The sequence below is a fragment of the Notamacropus eugenii genome, chromosome 5 (genome assembly GCF_028372415.1).
Source record: "Notamacropus eugenii isolate mMacEug1 chromosome 5, mMacEug1.pri_v2, whole genome shotgun sequence".
Classification (NCBI taxonomy): Eukaryota; Metazoa; Chordata; class Mammalia; order Diprotodontia; family Macropodidae; genus Notamacropus; species Notamacropus eugenii.
This window is the reverse complement of record NC_092876.1, coordinates 271,779,516-271,801,905: the sequence shown is the minus strand read 5'-3', so window position 1 is coordinate 271,801,905 and position 22,390 is coordinate 271,779,516. Positions and strand designations below refer to the sequence as shown.

Below are 22,390 nucleotides of genomic sequence, written 5' to 3'. Positions count from 1 at the left end.
TTATTTAATAGGGAGGTAGCATGATCAGATCTGTGCTTTAAGAAAATCACTTTGAAGTTAAGTGAAGAATGGATTACAGTAAAAAGAGACTTGAAGGTCTGTTAGACTAACTAACTGACTGCAATAACCTATCCAAAAGGTGACAAGGGATGAATGAAAGGGAATTGTCACAATTATCATGGCTACTTACAGAATTTTTTCTCTATTTTTCACAAAAATATGAGCAAATATGAGAAACGCTGGTTAGTACTAGTTTTCCTTTCCACAATACAAGATGCTATCTTGCTACAGTATCTAATAAACAATATTCTGTTAGTGTCTTTTAAAATAGGCTCATTTTACATCCTGCCAAATGATTAAGAAGGCCCACTATTTTTGACTCAGGGTTGATTAAGAATTCACTTTCACACCAAAACATTAAAATTCAGTATACTTCAACTTTCATAAACCATGTCCTTTTTTTTTTTGGATGTAGATTGAAGGTGCATTTATCCAAGGCATGGGATTATATACAATTGAAGAACTGAAATATTCCCCAGAAGGTGTTCTTTACTCTAGGGGCCCAGAAGATTACAAAATCCCTACAGTTAGTGAAATCCCAGAAGAGTTCTATGTCACCTTTGTGCGTTCCCGAAACCCAATAGCCATCTACTCATCTAAGGTAAGGATACCCAGAATTTTATTCTCTTTTTCCACCATTACCAACAACAAAAAAAAAAAAAAACAGAAAAACCATGGGTCCTGATCCCTTTAACAAGCTGTGAGATATTACTAGGTCATTTGAACTCAGACTCAATCTGTAAAATCAGTTGTGGAGTAGATAATCTATCTCTAAATTTTCTTTTCCAGTTTTAACATTCTATGCTTTTATCATTGTAAGATTAGTGCATAATTATGTCTTTAAAATTCTGCTGTAAAGATTGTGTTTTCCATTACATCATTCTTCCTGGTGTGGTTGAGGAGAAGAGATCATATCGTTTACACTTCTACAAAACTTATAATGAGAGGGATAAGCTGCCCTGGCATTCTGTCTAGTGACCTGGTATCTTGATCTGTACAGCATAGCAGTTTATAGATTTATTGGGTCTGCATTATGAAGACTGTTCTTAGTTGTTTAGAGGGGAAATGAAATTCTGACTACTCAGCAGATTCTTTGTAGTTGGTATTGAGATAGAATGCGTCAGACATAAATGAAGAATGCCTTCCTGATTCTTCCCTCCTCTCCTGTTAAGGGCCTAGGGGAGGCTGGAATGTTCATGGGGTCCTCTGTGTTCTTTGCTATTACGGATGCTGTGACTGCGGCACGCAGGGAGAGAGGACTGGCAGAGCCCTTCACTTTGAATAGCCCAGCAACTCCTGAGATGATCAGAATGCCATGCATGGATCAGTTTACTGAACAGGTATGGAGGCTTGGAAGGAAGTCATTGTGACTTGATGACTTCCATGGGCTTTCTGATCCTTGGTGTTGCTCATTTATTCATTAGATTTATTGTACTGAAAATTTTTTATTTTCATTTCCCCCCCTAATTTTGACTGATTCACAGTAGCTAAAAGAGCCAAACAAAATTAGTAAATAGTACTTTAGTTGCCTCCAACACAAAATAAGAGTTTGCACAATGGAGATAATGCTGACAATTTTAGTTCTCTCTTTTTCTCTTTTCTTTACAATTTAGATGCTTGGGTAGAGATACAGAGTTTTGACATAAGACAGTATATTAACTGGATACTCTGTGGTGAACTTATGGGTAGACGTTAACGAGTTATGTAAGATGACAGGAATGAATGGGTTATGATTGATTTGAAAAATTAGTCTTATGCTCTTATTTCCCTTTTGTCATTCCTTTTAGATTCCCAGAGATGATCTGTCAACTTTCAAACCTTGGTCCATCCACGTTTCCTAAAATGTGAGAGAATTGAAAAAGGTTATATTTAAGATTGATTTTTAAAGGGTCAATTCAAACCAAAATGTACTTTAACTTCTAAAATTTTTAATTACTCTTTAATATTGTCCTTAAAATCTCTGCTCACTGTGTTTAGGAACAGAAGTTTACTAAAGTCTCACAAGTTAAAAAAACAGTCATGCAGATTAAGTATACTTCTTGATGCTAGCCATCTGTATGGCATGAACTAGAGAATAAACTCTTGTCTATATAATTATATATAAACTCTTTATACAATAATTCAATTAAGTAATCATTTATTAAGCACCCACTATGTGCAAATCAATTGTATTAGACATTGAGGATATTATAAAGACAAATATGGAAAAGTTCCTGCCTTGAAGGAGTGTACTTTCTACGTAAGTGAATGTTATGAAGTTTATATGTCAGGGAAGTCACTGATAGGAATCATCTCCCCATATATGCGGAAATATTTATAGTAGAACTTTATTTGACAGCAAGGAATTGAAAAAAGTACATACCTATTGACTGGGGAATGGCTAAAGAAATTGATGTACATGAATATAATGGCACATTACTCTGTGGTTGGAAATGATGACATGATAAGTATAGAGAAATGTGAGAAGATTCGCATAAACTGGTGCAAAATGAAGCAAGCAGAGTAAATATATATATATAGATATATATAGATATATACACATATATACATACACACATACATATACACATATAAATGGAATATATCTATATATCTATATCTATCTATCTATCAATCTATCTATCAATCTATCTATCTATCTATCTATCTATCTATCTATCTATCTATCTATCTATAAAGAAGGGAGAAGTATACTAGAAGAGAGGGCAGATTGGAGGAAGGGGTAATTTTGGGGTGTCTGGAGGGGACAGAAGGGGAGAAAATTTGGAACTCAAAATCTTATGGAAGTGAATGTTGAAAACTAAAAAGAAATTAATAAAAAAAGAAATCTTCAAGTAGCAGATCGATGAACACTTATTACTGATATTTTAGAGGAGATTCCTATGTAGCTTATTGGACTCAATGATTTCTAAGGTTCCCATGAGTCCTAATTAGGGTAGCTCTTTCCTCTACATTACCTTGGTTTTGACCTGAATTTACATAAAACAAGAATTAGAAAAAAAAGAAGTTGAGTGGAAGTAACCTGAAGTGTAAAGAAATAGGATTATTGTTAATTGGTAAGGTAAATAGGGTTTTTTAAAAAAAGCAGCATTGGGACAACATGACTGACCACAACATATGAGATCCCTTGACCAGGGAACTATGGTGGAGAAAGGCATGAAGAGTAGAGCTTGCTTGGTGGAATACCTCTACCATTTCTCCTTATATCAGATTCAGGGTCATCCATAGGTCAGATGTCAGCCTAAGATCTACTGGAGGGTGGGACATTCTGCCAGAAACCAGAGTCAATATGCTTTCCACACATACATACACACACACACACACACACACACACAACTAATAATATATATAATAAAATAACTAATTCACTCAAAATAATTATTAAAAATATTGTTGTTACTGTACATAATGTTCTCATGGTTCTGCTTATTTTGCTCTTCATTATTTTGTGCAAATATTTCCATGGTTTTCTAAAATCATTGGGCTCATCATTTCTTATAGCACAGTAGAATTCCATCACAGTCATATATCACAACTTGTTCAACCATTCTGCAATTGATGGGCATCCCTGTAATTTCTAGGTCTTTGTCACGACAGAGAGAGCTGCTATAAACATTTTAGAACATATAGGTTCTTCCGCCTTTCCCTAATCATCTTTGGAAATAGACTAAGTATTGCTATTTCTGGGTCAAAAGATAAATGGATATAAACAACCCTTTTGGCATAATTCCAGATTGCTCTCCAAAATGTTTGGACTAGTTCACAATTCCACTAACAATGAATTAATGTCCCTATTTTTCCACATCTCTTCCAACATTTGTCACTTTTCCTTTAATTCTTTCTGGCTGATATGAAACATGTAAAATGATATCTCAAGATTGTTTTAATTTTGTCTAATCAATAGCAATTTAGGGCATTTTTCATATTATTACTATAAATTATTTTGATTTTTTCCTTGAGAAAACTGCCTGTTCAGATCCTTTGACCATCACTTGGGGAGTGACATGTAGGCTTATAAATTTGATAAAGTTCTTTATATATGTGAGATGAAACCTTTGTCTGAGAAACTATCTTTAAAATCCACCCCCATCCCCATTTTCTGCTTTCCTTCTCATTTAACATAATCAAAACCATCCCTTTTACACTTAACCTTGCTCTCTGTCTCTTGTTTATTCACAAGTCTTGTAAATAATATATTCCATGTTCTTCTAATTTTCTTGTGACATCTATTTTTGTGACTAGATCATGTATCCATTTTGACCTTATCTGGCAAATGGTGTTAGATATTGGTTTATGCCCAGTTTCTGCCATACTATTTTCCAGGTTTCCCAACAATTTTTACCAAATAATTAATCCTTAATCCTGTGATCTTAAGTCACTACTTGTCAAAAACAGTTACTATATTTGTTTGATGCTATAAATTGTATGTCAACAGTGTTCCATTGATCTACCCCTCTATTTCTTAGTCAGTAACATATAGTTTTGATAATTTCTGCCTTATAGTTTAAGATAAGATGCTGCCAAACAGTCTTCATTTTCATTTTTTCATTAATTCCTTTGATTTTCTCAACATTTTATTCTTCTAAATCAGAATTATCTTAACTTTTTTTTTAGCACTAGACTGACCCCAGAGGAACTTAGATCAAGATAGAGTTACTTCAACACTCAGGAAAGCTTCCAAAATTTTATTGAATTGAAACATTAATTTTGATATGTAACTGAAACCCATTAATCTAAATGTGAGAACAATACTAATCCCTGTGATGTGATTTCTGCTTTAGAGTTGGTATAATTCTCTATTCTCTTATCATTGAACCTCAGGGTTCAATCAATTCTCAGTACTTCATTTTAGGAAGGAGCAGTTGGTCAGCTTGTTATCTAGTCCTGTCAGCAATCTGAGATAGAGATATTAGACAATGAGATATGGCACAGGTAAATTTTAGGAGAAAGACGTGGTTTGATGGAAGACTGACATGAGTGGAATATTACATTAGGATATTCTAGTGAGGAAGAACCTTGATGACATAAATTGTTGGGAGCTGGGTAGGAGGAGTAGACAAGTAAGGAAGGGAAATTAACAAGAAAACTATATCTTTCCCAACTTTAAATGTTGTTCACATCTAACTTGTGTCTCAAAAGAAATAAATCACTATTGTGTAGAAGCAGAAAATTTAAGATCTCAGTGACTTTTAATGGTACTATGTGCCCCAGGAGACTCTCCAGTCCTTCCTGATTTTTCTCAGTGCATCCTTCACATCCTTGTTCCTCAAACTATAGATCCAGGGGTTTAGCATGGGAATGATTGTGGTATAGATTACTGAGGACACTTTCTGCTGAGCAATGTTGCTGGTTGATGCAGGTTGACAGTACATAAAAATGATGGAGCCATACAAGATAGACACAGATGCCAGGTGGGATCCACAGGTACTGAAGGCTTTGGATCTGCCCTTAGCAGAATGTATCCTGAGGATACTGGAGAGAATGAAAGCATAAGAGATCAGTATAGATAGTGTGGTTACCAATGAGTTGATCACAACCAGAAATATCACCAAAAGCTCATTGATGAAGGTGCTAGAGCAGGAGAGCTTCAAAAGGGGAGGAATGTCACAAAAATAATGACTAATAACATTGCTTCCACAGAAGGACAGTCTGGCTAGACCACTTGTATGAGTAATAGCTCCAAAGACCCCCATACCATACACTCCTGCCACTAGCAGGAAACAGATATTCTGGGACATGGCAGTGTTATAGATCAGGGGGCTACAGATGGCAACATAACGATCATAGGCCATGGCTGTCAGCATGTAGCAGTCAGCAATACCAAAAGTGCAGAAGAAAAAGAACTGGGTCAAGCATCCTGAGTAGGAGATGATGTTCTTCTCTGATATAAAGCTCACCAACATTTTGGGGATAATGACAGAGGAGTAGCAAAGATCTATGAAGGACAAGTTACTGAGAAAATAGTACATGGGGGTATGAAGTTGAGAACTGATCTTAATAAGTAGGAACAAGCCCACATTCCCCATCATGGCTAGAATGTATATTTGTATGAAGAGTAAGAAGAGGGGAAGCTGGAGTTCTGGTTGGTCTGTTAATCCCATAAGGATAAAGTCTGTCACCAATGAATAATTCATTGTTTCCATTGTCCTCTGAAAGTAGAGGTGAGAATCTGTGAAGATGGAAAAAAACAATGTTAGGAGACAGAGATGACTATTTGCCAGTATCCGCTGTCCTAAGATCTCATGAATGATGTAATTTCTTCTTGAATGCAACAGAAAGAGTAGACACTATGTATTCTACATGTATTCCTGAAGTATTAATATAGCCCTAGATCATAGTATCTATGTCTAAGATCTGAAAAGTTTAAATATCCTATAATCAATCAATACCAACACAATAAATTCTGTCTACAATAAAAACAAATTTGATGAAATAAAGAAAGAACTCCATCTAATTAAGAAATCTCACAACAAGGTGAAGATAGAACAAAATAATGCATATAATATGAATTTATTTTTCTGGAAGACAGAATCACTAAATATAAGCAAATAAGAAAACCTTAAAATTCCTCAAATGGAAAGATTTAGAAGCAATGGTAATGATCATGACAGATCTAGAGAAGAAATCAAAGAGAGAAAATTTATAACTATTGAATTTCCTGAAAATTGTGAGAAAGAAAAGAATCTAGTTTCTACATTTCAGGAAACATAAACTAAGTGATAGCTTGATCATTTTCAAAGGAGAGAAATCCAAAAGTCATGTCTTCAAGACACAAGAATAACAAGTTTCAAGATCATAATAATGTAAAATAATAATATAGCAGTTAAGAGCAAGGTACCATGACTATGTTGAACACAGCATGCCAGAGGAAAAAGTATATTTATGCAAAATGAGTTCAGTAAGAAGAATAAGGAAAATAACATACACAACGATCACAACAATGTTTGAAAGAACAAACATAAAATTACTGCAACTGATTGATGCGAAATTATTATGACCAAGTTTGCCCCAAAGAAGAAATCTGAGAAAGTGCCTACTCATCTTCTTTGCATTTGTGGGAACTATTAGTATGGAACCAGACTGGGTGTTTTAAAGTTTTTGTTTGTTTAATTTATCTCTCCCTTCCTCTGTCTCTTTCTCTCATTTCTATGACAAGTGATGATTCTTTGAAGGGGGTAGGAGGAAGAGTTCTCTTGCAAATTGTAGATGACATAAAAGCAAATTTATCAGCAAAATACTTTATAAAAATAAGGGCATCATATTCCAAAAAAGCAAGTTCCATTTCATACTTTTTTTCCAGAAACTGATGAAGTCACAGAAAAAAGTGGAAATTAAATATTTTTAAAGTTCCCCTCCATTCCACCCCTTCTGAGAGCTGTACAGAGATGTGAAGTTATTGCTGTGAAGGATTGCTAGGGACAAAACGAACAAGTAACTAATGTGAAAATTTTTTACATTTCCTGAGGCACTATGAAATTGGGTAACTTCTCCTCAGTCACAAATTTAGTACATATCACATATGGGTTTGAACCCTGGTTTCCATAACTCTATGTCACTGTGTCGCTCATTTTGAAATTCTCATTGCTCCCATAAGAATAGAAGCTGAACACTATTTTCTGTTTCTTTCTGGTAGTTTTTCCCTTTTGCTCTGATTAATCTTTCACAACGTGACTAAAGTGGGAATATACTTAATATAATTGTACATATATAAACAGTATCAGATTGCATAATGTCTTGTAGAGTTGAGAGGGGAGGGAGAAAAAGTTTAGAAATCAAAATCTTATAAAAATGAATGTTAAAAGCTAAAAAAAAAAATAAAAGTATTTCAACTCAAAAAAAGTAAATCTTCAAAAAGAACAGAATATAACTTAAATGATCACTTTTCTTGACTATTACAAAAGTCTATTGCTGATCTTTCCTTCTAATCTCTCTCTCTCCCTCCTAATAAATCCTTCGTATCACATCCAGAATAAACTTCCTAAGTATAGCCCTTGTCAAGTTGTTACTCTTCTTGAGTATCATTAATGACTTTATAGTGTACATTAGGCAAATTTCAATTACCACTGTCTGTCAATCAAAGTCATCCATAATTTGAGGTATGTACCTTTCAAAACTAATTTGGTATTCCCTGCTATGCACTCTAAAATTCATTCATTCTTTTGCTCCTTCATTTGACAAAAAAAAAAAAAAAATTCAGCAGCCCGTATCTGTAAAGCACAGGTGATATTATTGAAATATACATAAAAAGTGTCAACCAAGTTTTAATTAAGCACCAACTACGTGCAAGGAATGAAACATAACCCATGTGAACAGAGCCAGTCTTTTAGCTCACAAGTTTCCAGTCTAATAAGGGTGAAAGTCATTGAGTAAATCCAATGTCTTAGAAAGACCTTCAGTGAAGGACCTGGATTCAAATTCATAGTCATGCAACTTACAACGTGCGTGACATTGGACAATTAATTAGCCTCTGAGAGCTTCAGTTTCCTCATCTGTAAAAGACAGAGTTGGACAAGATGAGCTCCAAATTCCTTTCCAGCTCTAAATTTATGATACAACAATCTAATGAAACAAAAATATTATAAAGTGATTTTTCTAAGACCATTCTTTAACTCTAATAACTTCTGATAGGCAAAGATTTTTAGCAATTAGTATGAATATCTCAACCCTCACTTATCTCCTCTTAAGCTGATAATGATGTGTAACTACAACCATAAACATATGTAAAATCAATCAAATCCTCAAAACCCCACCTTCCTTTTGTTATGTAACATGTAAATCAATACTTCAGAAGACTGTAATTCCATCACTTTGGGTATTCCCTTCAGGGACTAAGATTATAGCTGTGAAAAATGAATATTTCTCTCTTGCAATTAACAGCTAACTATTGACTCAGTAACAAAGTTTTATCCATGTTATACTTCCTCATTCAGAAACCAAGTAATATGGGACATCTCTCTTAAAGATTTACTCATGCCAACATCTAGACAGTAAATCAGACAGTAAAAGAAATTCCAGGTTTAAACCAATGGGTGTATTCCTGCTCACTGGGTTTGCTCAGACAGGTCTGGGGAAGTATTGATTCCTCTTTTTGTCAGACAGGTGATATGGAAATGGATAAATCTCTGTGAGCAAGATGTGGGTGAGCCAAGTCATATACCCCAAGACCTTAATTTGAATATGGTCCACCTCTCATTGTGTTAAAGAATCAGAGTTGATTGATGCCCCTCAGGAACATATGCTCTTCAAAGGGCTCATATAAGAACACCACCATGAGAGGTCTTTGATTTAGGAAGAAGGCCTAATGTCCATCCTTTTGTTAATAAGCATGATAGCAATAATTGATAAAATTATTAAATTACCCAGAAACTATTTCTCTGAATTTTTTAATTGTCACACAGTTTCTTTTTAACTTAGACCAGTATTGGGCAAAGGTATTCAACCTCATACAGTTAAAACATACAGTTAGTATAATAATATATCTTTTAATATTGCATTTAAAAAATTAATAATTCTTTATTTCCTAATGTCCTTGAATATTTCTCCTCTCCTCAGAGTAATTCTCTTTTGATAACTTTTGGAAATCTCTATTCTTTTGAATATTATCATTACTATTTTGAGTATGATATTGAGAAGATGGAATGTGTCATTTAAGGAATAGCTAGGAGGCCATTGTCACTGGATCAAAGAACATGTGTTACTATATAAGTATATGAATACTGGAGTTGGGGGCAATTATGAAAGACTTTGATTCTGGGAGTGATGTAGTGATGGAGAACCACAAGAGTACATTGAGTAGGAGGGTGACAATCAGTTTTAGGAAGACCACTTTGAAAATGGGGTGGTGGATGAAATGGAGTGGAGATACTTGTGACAGGAAGACTATTGCAATTGCTTTTGGTGTGAGATGATGAAAATCTCTACCAGGGTGGTGAAAGAAAGAGAAGAGGGAACATGTGATAGAAGTTACAAAGGTGAAATATACAGGCATGGGCAAAATACTAGGTATAAAGGTAAAAAAGAATGTAGAGTCAAGGATGAAAGCTATGTTGTGAGCATGGGTGCCTACAAAGACAGTGGTGTCCTTAATAGGGAAGGTTTTTTTTTTTTTTTTTCAGAAAAATAAATGGTTTGGTGAAAAGGTAATGAGTTAAATTTTGGACATGTTGAGTTAAAGATGTCTATTGGATATCCAGTAGAAAATGTCTAATAGGCAGTTGGAGAGGAGTGACTGAAAATCAGTAGAAAAATTAGGGCTAGATAAGCAAATCTGAGAATGATCATCAAAGGAATGATAATTGAATTAATAGGAACTGATGAGATTACCAAGTGAAATAGCAAATGGGAATGAAGAGGAAGCAAATTACAAAAATAAAAATAATGGGTTTTATGGGGCATATTTTAAGCAAAAATTTAGTATATGAATTGAGAAAGATCTCTAATAATATCTAACACTGGAATGACTTTTGTCTTTTAAGAGCTATCATCACACCTAGGAAGTCTAAGGATTTACTGAGAGAATTGCAATGCAAACTATACACTGAGCGTAGGAGCTATGAGATGATTATGCCACAAAACAGCAAAAATAGTTACTGATATGTAGATTCTGGCCTTTTGGTGTGGCAAGCCTTAACCTTAATTACATTCATAAAACCCAGCCTGAAGGGAAGCGTATCAGTCTAAGAATAGCCCCCAGAAAGTATTCACTTGTTCTCCTTCTCTGAGGTTATCCCATGCACAGATTATCTTATTCATTCTGACTCTGGCTCCTATAATATGTGGTGCCTTACATTGATGGAATGTAAATGCCTTGAAGGCAAGTACTGTTTTAGCTTCCTAAAGTGTATCCCCCAAGCCCAGCACTTAGCTCGTTTGAAGTGTTTTATTTAGCATTTTAATTCATTCTTTTGAATCCCTGGAGCTCACTGACTATCATGAATTGAAACAATAAAAGACACAGGATTTCACTTCTACCAAGAAAAAGCCAAGAGACTTTTCCTGAGTCAAATCTGTAGCTAGAATGAAGGGTAGACTGAGGGAATTGAGAGGATTAGAACTCCCAGTGGTAATGGGAATGGAGTGAGTCCCATTGATTTGGTCTTGTGACTCAATTCTGCAGCTAGTGCAGTTCTCTTTCTATTTAACAATGAGTGGGTCTAGACCAATTTCTATCTTGTAAAAAAAGTTTTATTGAATTCTTGGAATTGTGAGAGGACTTTGTTGCATTGTTTTAACCTAATCTTGCATGTCTGGGAAGCTGTTGCTTCCCAGTGGTTCCAACCACTGTTGCATAGACAACCATACCTAAAGTACCTCAGTTATGCTAACCAGAAACCTGGTCAGATTCAAAGACAGATGCAAAGAGTTTTCTCACAATTATACTTCTCAAGCAATTCATATGTCTCGTCTGAAAACTGGTCCCATGATAATGAATCAATTATTGTTTCCTTGTTCCTTTGATTGTTTACAGATACTTGGAAAAAGTGAGACTACACTTTTTGTGATTTCAGGGAATTATACCTGTTCACTCTTCCCCTTCCAATGTGGAAAGTCCCTAATCGTTTCTCCAGTTAGAAATCAGGTTAACAAATTATGTATAATAGTTAATTATTTTCTGTTCATTACATGGATGCTATTGATTCATTGTTTTTAATGCATAAAAAACAGTCTCACTCCATATTCTGGGTCCAGCGTCAAAGCTGAGGAGGCTACATCCCGGTTTCTTGAGCAATTGGCCAGTATTGCTGAATAAATTAATATACTTGGAAACTTGCATGTTTGTTTCCTCTTTCATTTTATCTTTTACCTGCATCAAGGTAGTGATGGGCACAGAGAAGTATGTCTGTCTGTGTTCCTGCCATCAAGGCCTGCCTTAGTCCTAGGGAAGGACAAGGAAGCAGGCAAGGTCTCTGCAAGGTGTGAGTATTGTGTCCACTTTCGTTTCTACCTGAATAGTGGTTTCAAGCCTTCACTGTAATTGACATGCCTTAACGTCAACAAAATAAACACCAACTTGCCATGGAGAGTGGGAATTCTGTCATTACGAATTCAGCATTTATAAAAACTACCATTATAAAGTGTCGTTAATTATACTAACTGCATATCTCTAAGTAGGTTCCAGACAGATGAAAAATGAGAGTGAATGAAATAAGAAAGTGGGCCCATGCTTTCTCTCCATCGTCTAAGCATATACAGGGAAGGGTAGAGAAAGGGGCTTGCTGGTATTCTCATCTCACTAAGTTAAAACAAGTCATCAGTGTGTGTCTCAGGCATCCCTGTACACTCTTCAGTTCACGACTTTCACAACCACCTTTTAGTTCAAGCATATGAAATCTGGTTACTTGCCTTATTCCTGTCAGGATTAGAAGAATCAGTGTATTGATGATGGTTTTCCTCAATCTCTTATAATGTGAGAATAATTCACAAAGGTTATTGACCCAGCAATTGTCAACTGACAGGATTTTGATGATGATGCTTCAAGGGTGGGATTGTTGGAAATTCCTGACAAAATAGAGGATAAAACAAATTAAACAAAATAAAAATAATCTTTTTTTTCAATTAACTACCATGTTAAACATGGTACAACATGGCATGACGAACAACCACCTTTTCTCTGAGCTGCTTAGTCCAGGTAAAGAAGGATTTTTATTTGTCTAATGAATATCTCAAGGAAAATTTCTCCAAGAAAATGAATGAGAATTTCTGGTCCTTGCTCTTTCTTCACTCCAGAGGTTGATCTCTCTGGGAAAGAAGCAATTGCAGGGAGTGTGTTTGTCTCTAATTAATGATATTCCCATGAGCATTTCTGGTGTCTAGAGAGGAATTGAACTCCTTTGTTGGTAGGTGGAGCAGGAGTCAAGGTCAAGTGTGGTGGTGAAAGTATGGCCTAGAGTCCGGAAGAAATAAACAGAGAATCTCTCTAGACATTTCTATATGGTGTTCCCTCAGCTCACTCTTCTTATTTCCTTCACCTTAGGAACTGAGAGTGTTTACTTACAGAGCATATATCCTATTTCTTAAACACCCCCATTCTTAGCTTCACAATTAAGTTCAACTGTTTAGGTTTTCCTCTCTTTTCTACTTGTATGATAAAAAATACTCTTTACATAAGCCCAATGTTTATTTTTAGATAAACTTGTTCAATTAAATATAATTCAGCAAATATTTATTAAGCATGAATCATATGTGCAGATAATAGGAATACAAAGAGGGAGGTAGTAAGCATTTTCTAGCACTCACTATGTCCCAAGCAATGGCTTTTTTATTTTGTTGCAAATTTTACAAATATTATCTTATTCAATCCTCACAACAATCCTGGGATTTATGTGTTATTATGATTCCTATTTTGCAACTGAAGAAACTGAAGCGGGCAGAAGTCAAGAGGTAAGGACCCAGGCCCCACACTGGTATCTGAGTCCTAATTTGAAGTCAGGTCTTCCTGATTTCAGACCCAGCACTTTATCCATTGCCCCACCAGCTGCAAAAAGACAAAACACAAAATAAACTTTGTCTTCAAGAAGGAAAAAGGAAAAAGTATATGGCCATAAATAAATATAAAATAATCCAAGGAGGGGAAGAATACAGTGATCTGGAACCCTTCATGTCTTTGTGCGTCATTCAACTGAGCCTAATTCAACAAGTATTTCTTAAAGGCTTAATATGTGTAAAGTTCATTATGTACTGGGGAGCTAATCAAATTCCTCTTTGACTCCAATTAACTTATTCTAATGTTTCCTGTAAAAGGAGAAGAATAGTCAAGCGGCTTTCAGGACTTTTTTTCTAAACAAAATTAAATAAATTAGAATCATTGAATCACAGAGAACTGGGATGGTTCATAAAGGCAATCTTGTTCAACTTGCCAAAGTCATGACCACAGTCACCATAATCCTGATGTGAGAGCAGAGCCTTAAAGCTATTTAATGTATAATATGCAAGTTCAACTGAGAATAAGGAATGATGACCTGGGAGATTCTATGCATGTAAAGGTAACGTGTGAAGGACAGACACTGATATCAGCAGTGACAGAGAACAAAGGCATGTATTTGCCTTTATTACAATGTGGTTCAAGGTAAAATGTTGTTGTTGTCCTTCATTCTCAGAGAGGAGCAAAATGACATCATTATGTTAGAATCGAGTTACATTGCATCAGACTCTGGCTGATCACAACAATCCAAGCTTAGAATGTTCTACCACAGTCAGGGACAAATAGTCCATGTTAACATTTGAATTGGATTCTTTAAATTTGCACATCTCATAAGTTTGCACATTCTTTTGAGATACTTCAGTTCTACTTGGCTCAGAGATCACGGCACCTTCTCTGATGAGGGCACACCATACTGGGAAATCCTGTGCAAGTGTCTCCTATATCACACAATAAGTTCCAAAGTTCTTCAAGGAGACTTTGAGAGTGTCCTTGTATCACTTCTTCTGACCACCACGTGACAACTTGTCCTGCGAAAGTTCTCCCTAAAATAGTCTTTTTGAAGTGTATCATTAGGCATTTGAACAATGTGGTCAGTTGTGCTTTCTATAGTAGAGTTGAATGCTTGGCAGTTTAGTTTAAGAAAGGACCTCAGTGTCAGCTATCTTGTCTTGCTAGGTGGTCTTCAAAATCCTCCTAAGATAGTTCAAATGCAAATGATTCAGTTTCCTGGTATGGCTTTGATGTATTTTCCTAGTTTCATGGGCATACAGCAATGAGGTCAGCACCATGGCTCTGTAGACCTTCAGTTTGGTAATCAGTCTAATACCTCTTCTCTCCCACACTTTCCTTTGGAGTCTCCCAAACACTGAGCTAGCTCTGGTAATGCAAGTGTCAACATTATTGTCAATGTGTGCATCCCTAGAAAATATACTGCTAAAGTAAGTGAACTTATCCACACCATTCAAAATTTCTTCATTTGTTGTCACCAATGGTTCCATATATGGATGGTGTGGTTCTGGCTGATTGAGCACTTGTTTTTAGTTGTTAGGTCAAAATTAGGACAAGAAGCAGAGAATCATTCCATACTTTGTTGCATCTCAGTTTAAAAGGCTGGATTGATTGCATAATCATCTGCAAACAAAAAATCATGTACCAACAATCCCTCTGCTTTGGTCTGGGCTTTTAGTTTTTTCAAATTGAAATATTTACCACCAGTTCAGTGGTTGACCCTAATGCTGTATTCATCTTCATTGAAGGCATTTGACAACATGGATGAAAACATCATGTTAAAAAGCATGGGAGGTAGCACACAGCATTGTTTCACTCCACTAGTGACTGGGAAAGCATGAGAACATCATTGTTATGGAGAACCTAGACAAGTATGCCATTGTAAAATTGATATATAATAATGATGAACTTCTCTGGGCAACCAAATTGTGACATAATTTTTCATAGACCCTTATGAGTAAAAATATCAAAGGCCTTTGTCAGATCTGCAAACATTGTTTACAGACCTCTGTTCTGCTCTTGGAATTTCTCTTAGAGTTGCTGGCAACAAACACCATATCTACCATCCCTTGGTCCTTTCTGAAGCCACGCTGGCTTTCAGGTAGATGACCATCTTCCAGGTGAAGTATCAGCTTATTGAGGAGGACACTGGCAAGGTTCTTGCCAGCAATGACTACGAAAGTGATCATCACAGGGAAATTTATTTTTTTTTACCTTTATAGAGATGGACAATTGAGGTATCCTTGAACTCCTGGGGGATAACCTCTTCTTGTCTTATAACCCAGAAAATTTCAGTCAGCTTTTGTATGAGCAATGGATGCCCCTCGCATACCTTGTAAATCTCAGTGGAATAGAAACAGTACCAGATGTGTTGTCACATGGAAGGAGTCTAATGGTGTTCAAAACATCTTCTTCAGCTGGAATTTCAGCTAGAGAGGGATTGACTTCAACCTGAGGTAAATGGACAATGGCTTCAGAAATGATTGATGATGGTCTATTGAGGACACTATGGAAGTGTTCCCACCATTTCTGTAGGATCATGTCCTCACTAATCAGTGTGGCTCTATCAGCACTGAATAGTTGAGATGCACCATAGGTCTTTGGCCCATAAATAGCCTTCAAGGCATCACAAAAGTACTTTGGATTGTTATATTGGATTGTTACTATCAGCATAAAGCTAAATTTCATCTGCCTTCTCATTCAGTCAAGAATCCTGCATCTCTCTAAGCTTTACTTGCACTTTACTTTTGATGGAACTAGGTTCTGCCTTCCTAGAGATGGATGAACTATCCTACTGGTAAACCCTGTGGAGTTCTTGTTTTTCATTTAGCAACTTCTGAATTTCCCTTTCATTTTTGTCAAACTAGTCTTGGTGTTTATGGCTGTGTTCTGACTCAGATGAGCAAATATGGGGCTGCCCTCTGAAAGCTGCTCACTTCTTTTCTGCTCCACTGTTGCAAGCTGTGTGTTGCCTTAAGTGTCCTCACAAGTTAGCAACAAATTGCTCATACTCAGAGAAGCACTCTAATCTGTTGACATTAAGTCTTCTGGTAGTCATTTTGCCTTGGAGTCTTTGCTTTTGTTGAAAGGGAAAACTTAGCTTGGAGAGGATAAGTCTATGATCAGGCCACACATTGCCTTTGTCACTCTTCCATCTGGTCTGTCTCTTCTCCTTACAATCACATAGTTTTATCAAATGCCAATGTTTGCTGTGAGGGAGCATCCATGATGTTGTACTGCATTTAGGTAACTGGAAAACAGTGCTGGTGTTGAGAAGGTCATGAGACGCACAAGTATTCAATAGTAAGTGACCATTTTTGTGGCTGTTTCCAACTCCATTACTCCCAGTCCTTCCATATCTTGTAGTTTGAAACCACTATAGCATTAAAGTTACTCAGAATAATGAGCTTGTCCTCTTTTGGCACACTGATAATAAGGGTCACCAAGTCTTTATAAAATTTTTCTTTGACCATAACAGAGTTCATCATGGTGGGAGCATAGGCACTGATAATGGTGGTGTGGCACATTCCTGCAAGTGGCAATCACATTGTCATGAGCTTGCCTTTCATTCCTTTTGGCAGGCATACAAGGTTGTTGACTAGATTAGTTTTGTTTGCAAAACCTACAACTTCATGGCATTTCCCTTCACTGTGGCCACACCAGAAAAATGTATTAGTTTCTCAATTTTTCAACATCCCCTTCAGCATTTGTCATCATTTCCTTCTATTATACTAGTAAATCTGATAGATTTTCAATCATATCTCAGTTGTTTCAATTTTGCAACTCTCTAATAATAATGATTTAAAGTATTTTTATGTGACTATATAGCTTTGAATTTTTCTTGCAAAAACTGGATGCTTATATCTGTTGACCATTTATCAGTTGGGTATTGATTCATATTCTTAAACATTTGACATAGTTTTCTACATATTTCATTTTTATTTATGTTATGTAATATATGTAATATGATTAATATATAAATTAATATTTAATTATATAGTATTATATAGTTATATATTGTAGTAATTATGATTATTAATATTTTCTATACATTTGAATTATAATTTTGTCTTCATTGGATTTCTTTTAAAAACATTTTAAATTTAATTTAATGTAATGAAAATTACTTATTTTATATCCCACAACACTATCTTTTTTTATTCATAAATTCTTCTCATTCATAATTTTGAATGGTAATATATTCCATACTCCTCTAATTTACTTATTATTTCTTCATTTGTGTCTAGGTTATGTATATATGATGACTTTATCTTGGTAAACAGTTTGTGACACTGATTTGTACCTAGTTTCTACCAGGTTGTGTTCTGGTTTGCCCAGCGATTATTTTTTTTTACCAGGTAGTGAATTCTAATCCCAAAAGCTTAGAATTTGGCATTTATCAAAAAGGAAGTTAATACAGTCTTTTGATACTGTATTTTACATACATACTTTATTCCACTGATCCACCATTTCATTTTGAGCCAATATCAGATGATATTGAAAATCACTGCCTTATATTTCAGTTTAACATCTGATACTACTACACCTCCTTACTCTACTTTTTTCATTAAGTCATTTGATATTCTTTAATTTTTGTTCTTCCAAATAAGTTTTTTAAAATCATTTTTCCTAGCTCAATAAAATTTTTAATGGATTTATTAACATGGTATTTACAAAGGGGTAATTATCAGAACAATTTAATATTGGCTAAGAAAAGGAGTGATGGATCAGTGGGATAGATTAGGTTAATGATCATGTTAATATAGTTTGCGATAATCTTAAAGATTCAAGCTTTGGGGGTAAAAGCTTAATTTTTGACAAAAACTTCTGAGGAAACTGGAAAGCATTTTGGCAAAAACTAGGCATAGATCAACATCTCATGCTATATCAAGACAAGGGTGGTATCACAAGTAAATTAGGAAAGCATAGAAAAATATACCTTCCTAAAAGAAGAGTTTATGAACAAATAAGAGATAGAGAGGATTATGGGAAGTGAACTATTTTTTATTATATAAAACTAAACAATCTTTTGCAAGAATAATATTTATGCTGACAAAATTATAAGGAAAACAGGAAAGTGGAGGGGGAAGAATTTTACAGCAAGTTTCTCTTATAGAGGACACATTTCTCAAATATTTAGAGAACTGAATAAAATTTATAAAATAAGACCCATTGTCCACTTGCTATATAGTCAACAAATATGAACAGGCAGTTTTCAGAAGAATTCAAAGCTATAAATAGTCACATAAAATGCTTTAAATCACTACTGATTAGAGAAACAAAAATTAAAACAATTCTGAGATTACACCTCACACCTATCAGATTGGTTAACAGAAAAGGAAAATGACAAATGCTGGAGGGGGGTGTGGAAAAATTGAACTCTAATGCATAGTTGCTGGAGTTATGAACTAATACAACCATTCAAGAGAAAAATTTGGAACTATGCTCAAAAGGCTATAGAACTGTGCCTACCCATTTACCCAACAATACCACTACTGGGGTTGTATCCCAAAAAGATCTAAGTAAAGGGGAAAAGACCCATTTGTACAAAAATATGTATAGCAGCTCTTTTTGTGATGACAAAGAATGGGAAATTGAGAGGATGCTCACAAATTGGGGAATGGCAGAACAAGTTGTGTGTATGATTTGAATGGAATAATATTTTGCTAGAAGAAATGATATGCAGGATGGTTTCAGAAAAACCTTGGAAGACATATAACCTCACACAAGTGAAATGAGCAAAACCTGAAGAACATTGTGCACAACAACAGCAACATTGTAAGAATAATCAATTGTCAAAGCCTAATGCTACTGTGATCAACACAATCCAAGACAATTCCAATGGATTCATGATGAAAAATGCTATCCACCTCCAAAGAGAGAACAGGTGAATTCTGAGTACATGTTGAAGCATACTTTTTTTTTGCTTTCTTTATTTTTTTTGCATGTGTTTTCTTTTGCAACAGGGCTAATATACAAATGTATTTTATATACATAAAAAAAAGGGAGGGATAATTGTTAGGATTATAATTGCAACAACATGTTAGCCTCTTGTTTGAATGAATCACTTAGAATAATTGCAGCCTAATTTCTCCATGCTCAAAAGAAGATAATATTTTCTTTCATCCTATCAACCCCTTAGGGGTATTTCATGACCAGCATGGTGGAGCACTCTTGTAATCCTTGTTATTAGGAGATGCTGAAGCAGGTGGCTCCCTTGAGTTTGGAAATTATAAGATTCAGCAGACCTAAAGTAAATTAGATGTGCACACTAAGTCCCAGACTCTCCCTGAGAAGGGAAGGGTCTACAACCTCCCTAAGGAGAAGTAAATCAGGACAATTTAGAAATGGAGCAGGCCAAAGATTTTATGCCAATCAAGACAGCAGTCAGACCTGAGCGTGCCTACTGCACTTCTACCCTAGGCAAGATAGGAAGAACCAATTTGGAGAAAAGGGGGGAGGGGCAAGGTTGTAAGGACACAGGAGCAAAATGCTTTGAACTACACAGACTAAAATAAAAAATAAATTCATAGTGGTGGTATTTTAGTATTTTAAGCATTTTAAGAAGTCATAACATATTTTAATTACAAATTATATACATAATTTATATATATATTTATGATATATAAATTATATAAATGTAAAATAGAATTGGCTTCTTATAGGTATCTATGGGTCCTATTCTGAATAAAACAGAGAAAAAAACACTGTATTTGGCAAGAAATAACCTAGATAGACAGCCCATAAAATACCTGCAAAGAATGGCTCTCAACAAATTCTAGAGCAGCAGAAACCACAGAATGATAGAGTAAAGGAGATTTCCAGCCCAGAGTGACCTGGAAGGCTGACAGAAAAGGTCTGTTGCACAGGACACAAAACAGAATACAGCTCAGCCTTGGCCACATGGCACCATGAGGAGGAGGACCTTGGGGGCAGAATCCTCAGCAGAGCAGAGCTTCTCAAATCCCTCAACTCACAGGTACCAAAGACAACTTCAAAGGTCAGTGAGAGAGCTTTTTCAACTGGGTTAGAAGGGATCAGTGTCTTCCCCTAGCCCTGGTCCCAGGCAGTGGAGTGGAAGCAGCAGAAGCCAGTGTCTATTGATGGAACCCTCAACTTAAAGCCTCTGGGGGAATTGAGCAGCTAATCTTAATCTCACACTGAGTGATGGCCTGGCCCTGGGAACCCTCCAACTAAAACCCCTGGGGAAATTGAGCAGCTGATCTGAATCTCAGCCCTGAGTTTGGGTAAGGAAGAGTGCTGGAGTGTCAGAACTGGAGGTAGTTGTTGAGAGGGAATTCTAACACTCAGATTCTGGGCAGAAAAGTTTCTGGTTGCTCTCAGACCAGAGCACAGGCCAGCAGAGGAGTAAACTCCTCTCCCTTGATTGAGCCACCTTGGAGGAACTGAGATCTTACAGGTCCCCCGAGTATACCCTACTCTTGACAGAGGACCTGAAAGTCAAGTAACTGGTTGGGAAAATGGCCAAAGAAGGGGGGAAAATAAGACTATAGAAGGTTACTTTCTTGGTGAACAGGTATTTTCTCCCATCCTTTCAGATGAGGAAGAATTATGTTTACCATCAGGAAAAGACATAAAAGTCAAGGCTTCTGCATCCCAAACATCCAAAATAAATATGCAATGGTCTCAGGCCATGGAAGAGCTCAAAAAGGATTTTGAAAATCCAGTAAGAGAGGTGGAGGAAAAATTGGGAAGAGAAATGAGAGCAATGCAAGAAAATCATGAAAAGTGAGTCAATAACTTGCTAAAGGAGACCCAAAAAAATGCTGAAGAAAATAATACTTTTAAAAATAGACTAACTCAAATGGCAAAAGAGGTCCAAAAAAGTCAAAGAGGAGAAGAATGTTTTAAAAAGCAGAATTAGCCAAATGGAAAAAGAGGTTCAAAAGCTCACTGAAGAAAATAGTTCTTTAAAAATTAGAATGGAATGGATGATGACTTTATGAGAAACAAAGAAATTACAAAACAAAACCAAAAGAATGAAAAAATGGAAGATAATGTGAAATATCTCATTAGAAAAACAACTGACCTAGAAACTAGATCCAGGAGAGATAATTTAAAAATTATGGGACTACCTGAAATCCATGATCAAAAAAAAAAGCCTAGATATCATCTTTCATGAAATTATCAAGGAAAATTGCCCTGATATTCTAGAACCAGAGGGCAAAATCAATATTGAAAGAATCCACAGATCACTTTCTGAAGGAGATCGAAAAGGAGAAACTCCTAGGAATAATAGCCAAATTCTACAGTTCTCAGGTCAAGGAGAAAATATTGCCAGCAGCTAGAAAGAAACAATTCTAGTACTGTGGAAATACAATCAGGATAACACAAGATCTAGCAGTTTCTACACTGAGGAATCAAAAGGTATGGAATATGATATTCCACAAGTCAAAGGAACTAAGATTAAAACCAAGAATCATCTACCCAGAAAAACTGAGTATAAAACTTCGGGGGAAAAATGATCATTCAATGAAATAGAGAACTTTTAAGCATTCTTGATGAAAAGACCAGAGCTGAAAAGAAAATTTGACTTTCAAACACAAGAATCAAGAGAAGCATGAAAAGGTAAACAGGAAAGAGAAATCATAAGGGATTTACTAAAGTTGAACAGTTTACATTCCTACATGGAGTAACTCTTGAAACTTTTCTCAGTATCTGGGTAATTGGAGGGATTACACACACACACACATACACACACACACACACATATACAGAGAGAGAGCACAAGGTGTTGAATAGAATGGAATCATCTCTAAAAAAATAAAATTAAGGGGTGAGAGAGGAATGTATTAGGAGGAGAAAGGGAGAAATGAAATCAGGCAAATTATCTCTCATAAAAGAGGCAAGTAAAAGACTTTTCAATGGAGTGGAAAATGG

General features: G+C 35.7%; 2 protein-coding genes across 6 annotated transcripts in view; one reads left to right on the top strand and one right to left on the bottom strand.

The window, feature by feature from the left end:
• LOC140506074 (aldehyde oxidase 4-like) overlaps positions 1–17,309 on the top strand; it is a 120,231-nt gene extending 102,922 nt beyond the window's left edge. For 4 of the 5 annotated variants that reach the window (XM_072612833.1, XM_072612835.1, XM_072612831.1 and 1 more), the window contains 3 exons: positions 476–661; positions 1,233–1,400; positions 1,848–2,731. In XM_072612833.1, coding sequence (XP_072468934.1) covers positions 476–661; positions 1,233–1,400; positions 1,848–1,901 — 408 coding nt within the window. In that variant the 3' untranslated portion in view covers positions 1,902–2,731. Of the gene's footprint in view, positions 1–475; positions 662–1,232; positions 1,401–1,847; positions 2,732–11,527 lie in introns of those variants that run through there. The other variant, XM_072612832.1, reaches the window with a different exon arrangement.
• Positions 4,938–6,252, bottom strand: LOC140506075 (olfactory receptor 8D1-like). The gene has a single exon (XM_072612836.1). It carries the CDS (start codon positions 6,201–6,203, stop codon positions 5,259–5,261), a length of 945 nt encoding a protein of 314 aa, XP_072468937.1. The 5' UTR covers positions 6,204–6,252; the 3' UTR covers positions 4,938–5,258.
• Positions 17,310–22,390: the final 5,081 nt, after the last annotated feature.

Excerpts from the sequence above, each read along its gene's own strand:
- LOC140506075 (XM_072612836.1), bottom strand. The coding sequence starts at position 6,203 with ATGGAAACAATGAATTATTCATTGGTGACAGACTTTATCCTTATGGGA.